Genomic DNA, 15160 nt, shown 5'->3' with positions numbered 1-15160 from the left:
AACACACAACTGCTTGGTAAACCATCTGCACCTAAAAATGATGTTGTTCCAGCCATACATGACATAACAAAGTTCAATCCTCGAATCGAATGTGAGAAGATAGGCCAACAAGAATATTTACTTAAAGTAAAATTGTGTTTTATGGCGACCAAAACTCCATAGTTTCAGATGGTGTACAACAAAAATTTGGGCACCAATTTTTTTGTTCGGTGTCTGTATGTGTGTGCACTAAGTGTGCGTGCGTGCGTGCGTGCATGCTTTCGTGTCTATTAAATTAAATAAATCATATATTTTTTATAACTAAATTTTAAAATAAATTTATCAGAGATATTTGGTGTGAACTTTTTTGGTGTTAATTATATAACGAATAAGGTTTTAGAACAAGGAAGAGAACTATAACTCACCGGTGACGGACTCGGATTTGAGAAAAGTTGGTGACGAAATTGCTTTTGAGATTGACGGTGAAAGAATCGCGTACCAGAATCACAATTGATGATATGGTATGATGAAATGCACAAGTTACCAAAACAATAAATTTTATTAAAAAATAAAAAGCAATAAGTAATAAACAAAAAAATCAAAGATATTTAAATCTAAAATCATTTAAAATAATGGTTTAAAAATCATTTATATAAAAATTGTTTAAAAATCTAAAATAGTTACATTTTAAAACATCTAATATTTGAAGAATGATTGTTAAAAAAAAAATTGAATTTGTAGAATAAATGTCAAAATATGATATTTAATTGTAAGGGATCAAATTGAAACATAAAATAAACTTAAAACTAATTTAAAATTTTTTAAACGTAAAATACCAAATTAAAACCTAAAATAAATACATGAGATAAAAAATGTAATTAAGTCTAAAAAATACCAACAGCCCTTGAGTCACGTTCATGTTATTGATTATAACATGATATTTTTTATGTTAGTTATAAGATAACTATTTCGTATGTTATTGATATTTTTTTTTTTTGATAGGATGTTATTGTAATTTAAGAAAAGGTTGTATTTTTTTTTGGTAGAGAAAAAATTATATTTTTAATAGACTTTATTGTTAATATTTGACCGGGACCTCAAAATAGTCGGAGATGTATTTTTTAATAGGATGTTATAAGTAATAGGCTTTGTTGATAGTGTAATGATTATGAATTTCCCTGTAATTGCCATATAGCATTCCTTCCCTGTGATTGGAAAAAGGCCAATGAAATGAAACTTCGTGGAATAATGCTGAATTCTCAGTCAATGAAAATATGAATTAAAAATTCTCATTCTACTTCCTTTATCTATTTCTTTCTCCGGGTTTTTTATATAAATTATTTAGATTCATTCAAAAATTAATGTATCAAATTGATATTATAGAATAAATATATTAATTTTTCAATAAATTTAAAAAGCAATTTCTATCAAGGACGAGATAGTATTTAGAAATTACTACAGTATATTGATGACAATACTCTCTCTGATCGCTATTAATTATAAACAAAAAAAATTATATTTTAGGTTAATTGAAAAACTGATGTATCTGATTTATATTATGAAACATAGTACATCAATTTTTTAATGAATTAAAAAATAGTTTTTTTTGTGCTTATAATAATGTTTGGAAGGAGGACATTGTATTATATGTCACCGTGCAATTTTGACATAGTCTACGCGGTTGCAAGAAATTAAATTACAAGTGGCAATTCAATTAAACTAAAAAAAATGCTTGAAAAGGAAAGCAGTAACCAATTTGGATCATATAAATAAATTAGCATGTATTGAGTTCATTGTGAAATATACTAAGCAACGAAGAATAATGGCTTCAAAGAAGTGTTCCCTTATTTTGGTATTTCTTTTTTTTTGTATGTTGAGTTTTTCATCCATGGCATTAGCAAGAAACATTGCAGCTGATGCATCTAAACCTCATACATGTAAGTAAACTTGCCTGTCAAATTTTTTTTTATTTCATTTAAATATAAGATTATGGAGAGAATGTTTTATTTTTTTTGGTTATTGGAGAGAATGTTTTATATATAATTAAGTTTGATTATATTAATATTTTGTATTTTTGTGTAATTTCAGATGAAAAGGGTCTGAATGAAAGAGTACTCCTTGTCAAAAAACGACCTCGTCCATGTACCGCGGGCGATGGAGAGGAAAGAGACGGTGCACGTTGCCACAATTTTTAGAAAAAAATATATAAATGTGTGTGTGTGTTTTTTTTTATTTATACTTGATCGTGAAAATTCAAATAATAAAATTCTGTAATTTTTTTAATTGTAAATTTTGTTTGTAAGAATAATTTGAAGGCATACAATAGACTGTAGAGACTGTTTATGAAGCCTTACAATGTAGAGATTGTTTCTTTATTTCCACTAGCTACTCTTTTTGCTCATGTTTTTTTCGCTTTCAATATTTTGCTAGTTATCCTTTTTTTATTTAAAACTAAATGTATTCTCCGTGCGCTACTGTAAAGACTAATCTCCTCGAAGTAACTGAGATCCATTTAAGGGGTTGACCTCTCCCAACAAATGTTAACGTGCCGGCCGAGAATTTGCTAGTTATCCTTTTATTACTCTTTTATATATGTTGTACATGATATTGGTTTTGGGTACTTCTTGTATCTATTATATATATATATGGGGAGGGATCAAATTACACCTGTGTAACATTTGAGTAATGTAACACCGCTCAATAACACTTTAACGAATACATATTTTACAAAATCCACCGTTAGATTGAATGTTCATATCGTATAAATCATTTATGTTAAATTTTACAAAAATCTAAAATTGTTGGATATGTTATTGAAATCGATCAAAATTAATGGGGAAAAATCTATGATCCTAGATAATATAGAAAAATATATTCAGAATGTTTTGGGGAAAAAATCGTCGAAATATTCTCGAGATAAATGTTCTCGAGTTTATGAGTAAGTACGTAAGAAGAAGAAATCTGTTCGTGAGAGAGTGAGTAAGAAGAAAGGGTTCATTTTGAGTTCAACAAGTTCAATGATTTGGAATTCATCGATTTGAGCTCGAAAGAGTTTTTGGAACGATTTAGGAAGGATTCAACGATTTGAAGTTTTATGATTCAACCCGAGTGTTGCAATCTATGAAGAGTGGTTCGAAGAGTGAACGTTACAATCACTGAAGAAAAGGAAGAGTAGGTGTGTTGAGGATTCAATTTATGAAGAGAATAGGAAGAGTGTTTCAATGAGATATCATGTGAAGATTACTAATCTCAAGACTTTCTTGCTCAAGGTACTACCTGACCGTCCAAGAAACTTCTCTTGCTCAAGATATTATTGATCATGAGATTTCCTTGCTCGAGGTATTGTTGAGAGACTTCTTTGCCTTACAAGTTAAGGATTTCTTACAATCAGATTTACAGAGATTGATTTTGTTTGCTTACTTTGAAGACTCTTTTAGAGTGGTATGGTTTTAAATAAGCGCAAATTGAAACTACTTCGATTTTCTAAAATACATATTTTGTAAACAAACCATCTAAATCTTTCCGACAAGATATTACACATAGTTTTTAGGCTCTTTGATTTAAAATGTGTTTAGCTTGTTATCTTGATCGTTGCAACCCTTATAGTCTTTAAAATAGCTCAAGGTTCCATATAAATAAGCAAGTTGAATAGAGTCTTTGACGAAGATCGTTGTCAGCTTGGATAGATATGTTGAAAACCTAATAAGAACAATGGAGTTCTTTCTCTATTTGATTAGATCAATTTCTTGGTAAAATAATCCTTTGTCGTACAAGAAAAGATCCGTTGAAGTTTTCTTGGGATTCCACTCTAAACAACATTGATGACCATGAGCATGCTTAAGTGCATTTAATACAGAAAGGACAAAACGCTTTGTAGTAGGTCACAAATGTTGACATTCCAAAGCAATAGGTAAACTGTGTCAGTCCTGGGCGCAGACTATGAAGGGAAGTATAGTACTCGACACTTTTACGTACTTCAGAAATCCACTTCAGCGTCAGAGATGGTCTTCTACTTAACAGTCTTCAGAGCTCGTTCTTCATAGCAGACGACTCTCTTAATTCTTCTTGAATGTCTTGTTCAAAGTGTTGGATTTTGTTGACCATCTTTGCTTCATAACACATTTATCATCAGAACTTGTTGGACGTTAGAGTTGACTAGACCTTCAGAGTATATTTTCAAAACTTGTTCAGTATGTTCATCAGATACATATATCTACTATACAAAAGTACCATATTTCTTTGAGGTCCTGCACACTTGAATGTACATTAGTTTCTTTAATCGTTTTCATTACTCAAATGTTACACCTTGTTTATTTGAAATAATATTCAAAATAATTTTTCATAATAAAAAGATTAGAATTTGGAATATATTTTTACCATGAAATCTATGATCCTAAGATAATATAGAAAAATATATTCGGAATGTTTTGTGGAAAAAATTGTCGAAATCTTTCCGAGAAAAATGTTCTCGAGTTTATGAGTAAGTAAGAAGAAGAAATCTGTTTGTGAGAGAGTGAGTAAGAAGAAAGGGTTCATTATGAGTTCAACAAATTCAATTATTTAGAATTCATCGATTTTTGCTCGTAAGAGTTTTTGGAACGAATTAGGAAGGATTCAACGATTTGGAGTTTTAAGATTCAACCTGAGTGTTGCAATCTATGAAGAGAATGAAGAGTGATTTGAAGAGTGAATACAATCACTGAAGAAAAGGAAGAGTAGGTGTGTTGAGGATTCAATTTATGAAGAGAATAGGAAGAGAGTGTTTCGATGAGATATCAAGTGAAGATTACTGATCTCAAGACTTTCTTGCTCAAGGTACTACTTGACCGTCAAAGAAACTTCCCTTGCTCAAGATATTATTGATCATGAGACTTCCTTACTCGAGGTATTGCTGAGAGACTTCTTTGCCTTACAAGCTAAGGACTTCTTCCAATCAGATTTACAGAGATTGATTTTGGTTGCTTACTTTGAAGACTCTTTCAGAGTGGTATGCTTTTAAATACGCGCAAATTGAAACTATTTCTATTTTCTAAAATACATGTTTTGTAAACAAACCATCTATGTGTTTCCGACAAGATATTACACATAGTTTTTAGGCTCTTTTTTCTTGTTATCTTTATCCTTGCAACTCTTATAGTCATTAAAATTGCTCAAGGTTTCATATAAATAGGCAAGTTGAATAGAGTCTTTAACGAAGATCGTTGTTAGCTTGGATAGATCTGTTGAAAACCTAATAAGAACGTGAGTCTTTCTCTATTTGATTAGATCAATTTCTTGATAAAATAACCCTTTGTCGTACAAGAAAAGATCCGTTGAAGCTTTCTTGGGATTCCACTCTAAGCAACATAGATGACTGTGAGCATGCTTAAGTGCATTTAATACAGAAAGGACAAAACGCTTTGTAGTAGGTCACAAATGCTGACATTCCAAAGCAATAGGAAAACTGTGTTAGTCTCGGGCGCAGGCTCTGCAGGGAAGTATAGTACTTGACACTTTTACGTACTTCAGAAATCCACTTCAGCTTCAAAGATGGTCTTCTACTTAACGGTCTTCAGAGCTCGTTCTTCATAGCAGACGACTCTCTTAATTCTTCTTGAATGTCTTGTTCAAAGTCTTGAATTTTGTTGACTCTCTTTGCTTCAGAACACATGTATCATCAGAACTTGTTGGACGTTAGAGTTGACTAGACCTTCAGAGTATGTTTTCAAAGCGTGTTTAGTATGTTCATCAGATGGATATTTCTACTATACAAAAGTACCATATTTCTTTGAGGTTCTGCACACTTGAATGTACATTAGTTTCTTTAATTGGTTTCTTATACATTGTCATCATCAATATTTCAGAGTAATTGTCATTACCACTTTTGGTTTTACAAATATGATTATGCACAATCCTTTGAAATCTTTTTATGAGATCCACATCCTTTGGTGTTACGAAGCCAAAAGTGTCTAATAGAAATGTTATAAAAACATGTTGATTGTCAGAGCGTTTTCTCAATATAATAAAAAACATTTTAAATCCTTTGTTTTTTTCAAACAAAATTAATACATTTTTAAGTATAAAATATTTTAAAAGAAAAAAAAGATAAATTCCAAAAAAAATCTATATTTAAAAATATAATTTTTGAAAACACTTTTCAAAATCAAAGTTCTAATTTATGATATAAATATAAATGAGAATATTTTTTTCCAACAACAAGAAAGAAAAACTAGTGATTTTAAGAGAAAAAGTAAGAGGAAATTTTTTTTTTCTTTCTAAAATTCAATGTTGTAACATATACAATATTCAATAGATTTTAGTCAAAAAGAATTTTTTCAAAACATTCATCATCAAATATTTCCTCATCCCACCATGATCGATGGTCATAAAGAAACAAGCTAAAATTGAAACAAGACCTGGCTATAAAAGGATATAGTAGGGATACCAAAAAATCACAACTTGAAAGAATAATATTCTTAATGATCATGACCATCATGAGTTCAATAATATCACTGACTCTAATTTATATTTTATTTCAGGTTGTTGGTGGGGTGGCAGCTAACTCTCAGCTTCCACAATCACCAATAACATTCCTCCCACCCTCGCCCTTATATTATCAATTTGATTCACCACTTTTAGAAGAACCTATGGGAAGAAATAAGCCTCCACGAATAAAACCACGACACCCACCACCAGCACCGCACCATCCACCACCACCTCCTGTACCTACATTTGATCACTTTAAATTGGCTTTAACATGGCCACCAATATATTGCAAGCTTCCTACTATTAATTGTGCCAACCCAGTGCCATTTTCCTTGACAATACATGGATTGTGGCCTAACAACATAAATAGTGAATTAAAAGATTGTGACCCAAAGAACGAAATTAAGACAAATTGGCTCGAAGTAAGTTATATTACATGCCATTAAGTTTGTATCATCATTTCTAATGGTATGTCATTAAGTTTATATCATGCATATTCCGTGTTCGATTCCCCCATAAACATTCATTTTTTATTCATGTGTAATTATTATATATCTTATACTAACAACTAAAATAAAATATTATTAATATTATTATTTATTATTATTATTTTAACAATTATATATAAATTGTTATTTAATTTGCATATTTTTTTTTAATTTAACTAGGTGCTTAAATTAAAAGGACAACTTACAACTGCTTGGCCATCATTAAGAAGTCACAAATTAGATGACAACAATAACTTCTGGCAAAAAGAATGGTACACACATGGAACATGTTCATTCCCATTGTTCGATAATGTTGAATACTTTGAAGTGACATTGAAACTCTACAAGGATATTGATGGAAAAAAGCTTCTTCAAAAAACAGGTCTACTTCGTAAAAAATCTGCAACTAAAGATGAAGTTGTTCAAGCTGTAAAGGACCACACTATGTTCATGCCACAAATACGATGTGAGAAGATTGGAAAATATTATTATTTACTTGAAATAAGATTTTGTTTCACGGCAACCAAATCTCCACAATTACAACATTGTAATAGCTCTTCGACAAATTGTATGGATGAGGATGTGTATTTCTGATAATTTATGATATTTAAATAAATTTTGTGATAAAATAAAAATAAATAAAATAAAGGTTGTGATAATTTATGTTCAATCATTGTGGCTATAGCTTACCAACTTAAATAATGAGTAATTTTTACTCCCTCCATCCATCCTTTATTATAGAAATCTTTAACAAAAACTTGTTGAATTAAATTTGTTTAAAATATGTGTTTATTTTACCTATCTACTCTTATCATTATTAATATATATTTTTATAAGTTAAGAGCATCTAGACAACAAGGTGTGAGTAGACTTTCAATTGAGTTGATACATTTAAACACTCTCATTGTATACATATAGCTCATAATAATATAAATAAAACTAGAAAACAATATGCACATGGGACTAGACCAGAATGGATTCTCTCAATTACTTGAGAGAAATAGTAGTATCTTAGCCATTGATGTGTGAGGAGAGAGAAAAGAAAAGGAGGAATAAGTGAATTAAAAGGTAGAGATTTAAGAAGTTGAGGAAATTGAGGAAAATAAAATTGAGAGAATCTTTTCTCGGACTAGCTAGACCTTACCCTAAAAGAAACTAAAATAAACGTAGTACAAAATCTTTTCTCCAGACTGATATCGAGTATTATTACCACCGCCTCTTCAGGCTGACCTTGTGTAACCGTGATTGCATCAACACATCCTTGACTTGATTTTCTACAAGCCAAACATCAATTTTCTCTAACCTAAACTTCACAGCGGAACTCCTCCATCCTCCTAAATCAAACCAAGAGTTCTGATACCAGTTGTTGGGAAAAACCGACGTAGTGAAAATAAAAGAACGCAATCAACAACACAAGAATATAACGTGGAAACTCCAAAACCGGAGAAAAAACCATGGGCGTTGTCTAAACCGACAACTAGAGAATAAACACTATGTGAAAATTGTTACAACACATAGACTTCACTCTCAACCCCCATGCTCCATTACACTCACACTCTCCAAAGTAAATATTTGAACTACATCTCAATCAAGGTTTACTGTCACGTGCTTTGGAAATCAAACACCGTCTTAATGTTGGTGGCAATTCTGTTGATAGAGATATCGATAACTTATCGAGAGAATGGTTACCAGATGACAGTTATATAACTGATCCACAAAACGCTAAGAATGGTACCTATTTTGGAGGTACAATTAAACGCAAAGCAGATGATGAATCTGATGGTCCATATTCAAATCAATATACTGCTCCAGATGTTGTTTATCAAACTGCCAAAGAGACTCTTAACGGTTCTAACGGTTTAAGTATAAGTTAGAGTGTTCCTTTGGAGAAGAACACAGATCATTTCCTTAGGCTTCACTTTTGTGACATTTTTAATCAACAGAGTTTAATTACAAACTTATTTCTCTACATTTATGACAACCTTGTTATTTCAACCGTAAATAAAGACGCAGATGTATCTTCTCCTTATTATTATGATGTTGTGGTTCGTTCAGATAGCTCTGGACTATTGAGGGTTAGCGTGGTACCTAATATAACATCTGCTAAACCGAATGCGTTTTTAAACGGGCTAGAACTAATGAAAGTTATTGAATCGTCGGGTTTGATTCCCTTAGATGATTCAGATTCCAATTCGAAGAAGATTAGTAGTCCTGTGGTGGTGGGTTCGGTCGTTGGAGGTTTAGTTTTGGTTTCTATTGTGGTGGTTTTGTTTCTTTGGGTTAGTAAAATCGGGAAACAAAAACCTGTTGAGAATTCCAATATTTTGAAGATTCCAATTCCAACTACTGCAAGAGGGTTTTCTCATAGCAGATCAGATTACCATATGGAAAAAAAACTCAAGGCCCACCTTTACCTAACATAAACCTTGGCCTGAAAATCTCCTTGATTGAGCTTCAATTTGCAACAGAGAATTTTGATGTGAAGAGGATAATTGGAATTGCTGGTTCTCGAAATGTTTATAAGGGAGTTCTCAAGAATGGAATGAGTGTAGCAGTAAAAAGATGTGTGACAGGGTTTGGTCAAGGATTTCCGGAATTTCAAACTGAGGTAATGATTTTGTCCAAGATTCGTCACATACATCTTGTTTCTTTAATAGGGTATTGTGATGAAAGGCATGAGATGATACTTGTTTATGAGTACATGGAAAAGGGAACACTCAGAGAGAATTTGTACGATACGAATTTGCCTTATTTGACTTGGAAGCAAAGGCTTGAGATTTGTATTGGTGCTGCTAGAGGTCTTCATTACCTTCCCACAAAGGAGTAGCTGGTGGAATAATTCACCGTGATGTGAAATCGACTAACATATTGCTTGATGAGAATCTTGTAGCTAAAGTTGCTGATTTTGGTCTTTCAAGGACAGGTCCTCTTGATCAAGATTCTTATGTCAGCACATGTGTTAAAGGAACTTTTGGGTATCTTGATCCTGATTACTTTAGAACACAACATCTTACAGAAAAATCTGATGTTTATTCTTTTGGGGTGTTTCTACTTGAAGTGTTGTGTGCTAGACCAGCCATCAAACTGACTTGTCCAAGTGAGCAAGTCAATTTGGCTGAGTGGGGATTGCTTTGCAAAAACAAAGGAATACTTGAAGAGATCATTGATCCATCCATCACGAGACAAATTAATCAAAACTCACTTAGAATATTTAGTGAGACCGTGGAAAAATGCTTGCAGGATTATGGTTGCGATAGGCCAACAATGGTTGACGTGTTGTGGGACTTGAAATATACGTTGCAATTTCAGATAGAACCACATGACGATAGCAGCGCTTTTGTATCACTTCAATTGCCTAATGTTCAAGATTTACCTTCTATACTGATTGAAAATGGATGGCATGTCTATTGGGAGGTTTGATGAATCTGAAACTACAACATCGATGATGCTAGATAGAATTTCATGTGAAGTGATAACAAGATAATCATAATTAAAATTAATATGTTTGTCCTCAACAAATATGTCCAATGAGTTTGACAGAGTTTGTTGCTTTTGCATCCTTGACACCATTATTAAAGTCTGATGGGGGAATACGCCCTATTGCAGTCGGCACTATTTGGAGGCGGCTAGTGTCCAAGGTCGCTATGAAAGGTGTCGGTAAAAATCTGGTTAAATATCTCAATGACTTCCAGTTTGGGATTGGGATATCAGGAGGTGCATAAGCCATTTTGCATAGTGCTAATAGATTGTTGAGTCAGCGACATAGAGATGGTTCTTTGGCTATGCTCAGAGTAGATTTCTCAAATGCTTTAAACATGGTAGACAGGTTGGCACTACTGCATGAGTTGAGAGTGAGATGTCCATCTATATCTCTATAAGTGGAGTTTCTTTATGGCCAATCAGCAAGGTTGTAACTTCGGGACGGACATATCATGTCAACCACTGGATTGCAACAAGGCGATATGTTGGGACCACTCCTTTTTTCTTTTGTGTTACACCCTCTTATTCAAAAGATCAGAGACAATTGCAAGTTTCTTCTCCATGCTTGGTATCTCGATGATGGGACTGTTGTAGGGGATTCATGGGAGGTGGCTAAAGCACTTGATATATATCATTCGGGAGATAGAGCCAAGATTAGGCCTTGTTTTGAATATTCGGAAGACTAAAGTTTTTTGGCCTACATGTGGGAAATAAACTCCGTGATGGATTGTAACATCCCATATTTTTAATAAAAAAAATTACTAAAAAACTTCATTCCTTTATTTTTCTAAAGAATAATAATTATTTAGGCTTATAAATAATAACTGTACAATGACAAAATTATTTCATTTAAATTACATATTGAGAAAATCCATATTTATTTATCCCCGAGCGCGTACAAGCAACATATTAACTTCACACTTCTTTATGTAGTATGAGTGTATGGGGAAAAAACCCATACCTTGACCGCTTTTCTACGCTAACACAAAAGTCCTTAAGTTTTTCGCATCACTCGTGAGAAGAATGACTTGACACTTAATGGTACCAATAAAATAAAGAGATTGGAATGCTTGGTAGTCCCTCGGTTGTGCGAGTTGAAATACTAATTAAAATTTCTTGGTAGAGTTATATGACTCAGAGAAAGTGGCTGGACTTGGACATACAGTAAATAATGGTATAAGTATATTGACAATTCCCTCACAAGGTTGAGAAAACCTGATGAAATAAAAGAGACAAGAATTGTATCCTAGACTAAGGTTCACGCGCACACCTTCTAAACATACAGTAAAGAGAGAGATATACAAATTTATTGGAATTGAATGCCTATCAAAAACAAAACGTATTTGTAATAAAACTGGCTTGAAAGGAAATCAGCATCATCATGTATGTGGTCTAGGAAAAGGAGATTATGTGAAATGAATGAAATAAGTCAAGTAATACATTCGGTCAATAAGTACCATTTTTAAAATAATTTAATAGGAATAAAGGGAGAGATATTAACGTTAAGTCAAATAAATGAGATGAGCAATTGAAACATGCATGCATATGTGTGGATTAGATTTTTACTGTTGAACATGATGCTGTCGAAGTTGTTTTAAGTAAAATGTCCAAACATGAGAAAGTATGTTTTGACAATCAATATACTTTCATACTATTTGTATTTGACACTTTTGACTTCCTCGCATCAAAACCTCTGAGTCTTGAGTTCAAAAAGTTATGAATAGCAAAAAAAATCTATCATATTTATAATTTTAATTTTGACAATCAATATATTATAATTAAATACTCTTAATTATAAAATATTTGAATTAAATACTCTTAATTATTGTATCCTCTATTACTTAGGTGTAAACTGCATTTATGAAAAAAAAAAAACTATTATAATTATAACTTTAATTTAGATAGACAATAAATATACTAATGAATTGTGTTTACTTTCAAAAAAAAAAAAAAAACTGCATTTATGAAAAAAAAAAACTATTATAATTATAACTTTAATTTAGATAGACAATAAATATACTATAAAAAATACAATTACTTATGAATTAAGTTTCTCAATTGCATTTCATTTGAATTAAGTGTCTCTATTACTCGTTTTGTTTTACTATAAAATGTTTGAATTAAATACTCTTAATTAAGAAATTCAAGTATCTCTATTAGCTCTCAAAGCTGCTTTAAGTAAATTGGCCAAAAATGAGAAAGTATGTTGATTGACAATCAACATACTTTTATACCATTTGTATTTAACACTTTTGACTTCTTCGCACCAGAGCTTCTGAGTCTTGAGTTCAAAATGTTATGAATAGAATAGAAAAGAAAAAAAAAAACTATCATAATTTTAATTTAGACAATAAATATATTATAAAAAATACAATTACTTCTGAATTAAGTATCCTCTATTACTCGTTTTATTTTATTTTACTATTTTACTATAAAATATAAAATAAAATATTTGAATTAAATGCTCATAATTAAATTCAAGGGTTACAAATGAACGCATCCGTAGAAACAAATCTCCAATCCGTTCTGATCACAATACGCCGAATTCATTTTCACGCAGAACCTGACTCTCTATCACCAAAAACCAATTCTCAAATTCAAAATTAATTTTTATCAAATTATCACAATCCAACTCCAATCTTCAGGTGAACCGTCGGAAATTCAACGATGATAGACTCCGACAACATTTCTGGAGGTGATTCTCAAGGCGGCGGATCGAACTCTCACGGAAGCGAGATGTCACCAAGAGAACATAAGCAATCTCTTGATTTTGGTAACAATTGCAACCAAAATTCATTGAGAAGTGAAAAGGTTAGGAATCACATACCCAATGACCTTGCATTCTCTGTACTGTCAAAACTTCCTTTAAAATCTTTGAAACGTTTTGGATGCGTATGCCAAACATGGGCTCTCTTATTTGAAAACCCACATTTCATGAGCAAGTTCCGCACTAATTTCATATCTCATTGTCACTCTCATTACATTGATACATCTTTACTCGTATATGAGGTTATAAGATATGATGATTATACCGAAAATTTCTCTTTCTATTCGCTTTCTGGTAAGAGGTATGAGAATAGAGTAAAATTAGACTTTCCATGTCCTTTTCAAGTTGAAAACAGCTATTATTTTATTTATTGTGATACTATTACTGGGACAGTTTGCCTTAAATTACGAAACACAATTGTACTTTGGAAACCAACTACTCATGAATTTAAGTTCATTCCTTCCAGTCCTGTTGAGTCTGTATCACCTTATCGGGAGTTCCAAGTGTTTTGTCATGGGTTTGGTTATGATCATATAAGAGACGACATTAAGATTATTACGTTCACAGCATTTGCACCTTTATGGCAGAGTCCTCGTTGTCTTCAACTTCTTCAACAGCTTGGTGTGCGACGAGAAGATGTGCCATGGAATGAAATATCTTGTGAACCTGTGTGGGAGATTTATAGCTTAAGATGTAACTCTTGGAAGAAACTTGATTTTGATATGCCTAATTGTTGGGATGATAGTTGGTCATATAAGCGGTTGTACACGGAAGGAGTATGTCATTGGTGGTCTGATCGTGAAGACTTATTGGTTTCATTTGACTTAAGAAATGAAATGTTTTTTACAACAGCCATTCCCTTAGACATATCCGACACAGACCCCGATCTTTGGCTGAGAAAATTTTTGGCGATGCTTAATGGGTCAATTGCTTCGATTTTATGGTATACGACTTATTTTCACATATCGATTTTGGGTGAACTTGGCGTAAATGAATCATGGACTAAATTATTCGTTGTTGGACCATTGCTCAACATTCAGCGTGTTGTTGGAATGGGAAAGAATGGTGATATATTCTTTAAAACAAAAGATGGTAAACTAGTCTTGTTGGATTTAAGTACAGGGATAATTGAAGACATGGGTTTTAAAGGAGGACATGCATATGATATAGCAATTTTTAAGGAAAACAATATTTTAATGGCTGGAATAAATCTTTAAATATTATTTTTTTTTCATCTATTATTGTAGGTGTTTTTTTTTTGGGTAAAATGATTGTAAGATTTTACTTTGTATGTAATAAAATATTAGTTGTCAATCATCCATGTTATTGCTTATATATATCAAATAATTATTTTAAAAATTAAATAAGCAACCATTTGATAATTATGAATATTTCTGGTCTTTTTTTTAATTGTCTCTAACTTTATGTAGAACTAGCTTGTATATTGAGAACATGGTAGTCTAATGTAAATAACATGGATATCCCAAAATTAATAGATCATTCTTCGCTACCCCTTTGGTTCGTATATTATATTTTCTTGTATTAAAAGTTTAGCCTGTAAATACAAAAGTACCCTACGCCCTTTTATGAAAATATCAGAAGTATTATTTGGAAGAATTATTTACCGATGAAGAAGAGATTTGTTTCTCTGATTATTTAAAGAGATTCTTTTACTCTGCGTAGGTTCTATAGAATGATTGTAATATCACTCCCTTGCGGGTTGCGGCAAATGATAGTGAGAGAATTATGAAACAAATTCATCTAATTTATGCAACAAATTCAGTTTGTTTCTTGATCGCAATAGTTGGTCAAAGAAAAAATTTACTTTTGCAATTCTACAAGAATGCTTAATATTTTAATTTAGCTATTCCAGGAACATATTCAAGTGGAAAATAAGCTGAGATTATATTTTAATTTTGCTACTTTAGGAGCATATTCTAGAGAGAAAAAAATTCTTCTAATTTTCTTTGGTCCAACATCC

The 15160-nt window shown here is 31.9% G+C and overlaps 1 protein-coding gene, 1 long non-coding RNA gene and 1 pseudogene across 2 annotated transcripts; all 3 read left to right on the top strand.

Moving 5' to 3' along the window:
- The first annotated feature begins 1768 nt into the window (after positions 1–1768).
- Positions 1769–2380, top strand: LOC123909474. Its single transcript, XR_006809930.1, has 2 exons — positions 1769–1916; positions 2068–2380. It is a non-coding gene; the product is annotated as an uncharacterized LOC123909474 (long non-coding RNA).
- Positions 2381–7173: 4793 nt separating this feature from the next.
- On the top strand, positions 7174–10416 carry LOC123904798 (annotated as a pseudogene).
- Positions 10417–12948: 2532 nt separating this feature from the next.
- LOC123904797 (putative F-box protein At5g62660) lies at positions 12949–14396 on the top strand. Its single transcript, XM_045954413.1, has one exon. The coding sequence runs from the start codon at positions 13080–13082 to the stop codon at positions 14394–14396; it is 1317 nt and encodes a 438-aa protein (XP_045810369.1). The 5' UTR covers positions 12949–13079.
- Positions 14397–15160: the final 764 nt, after the last annotated feature.

This window comes from Trifolium pratense, linkage group LG2 (assembly GCF_020283565.1).
Source record: "Trifolium pratense cultivar HEN17-A07 linkage group LG2, ARS_RC_1.1, whole genome shotgun sequence".
NCBI lineage: Eukaryota > Viridiplantae > Streptophyta > Magnoliopsida > Fabales > Fabaceae > Trifolium > Trifolium pratense.
The sequence above is the reverse complement of the archived record's forward strand: the minus strand, read 5'-3'. Positions and strand labels throughout refer to the sequence as shown.

Bases quoted from the DNA above. Each gene is read 5' to 3' on its own strand.
- LOC123904797 (XM_045954413.1), top strand. From the start codon at position 13,080: ATGATAGACTCCGACAACATTTCTGGAGGTGATTCTCAAGGCGGCGGA.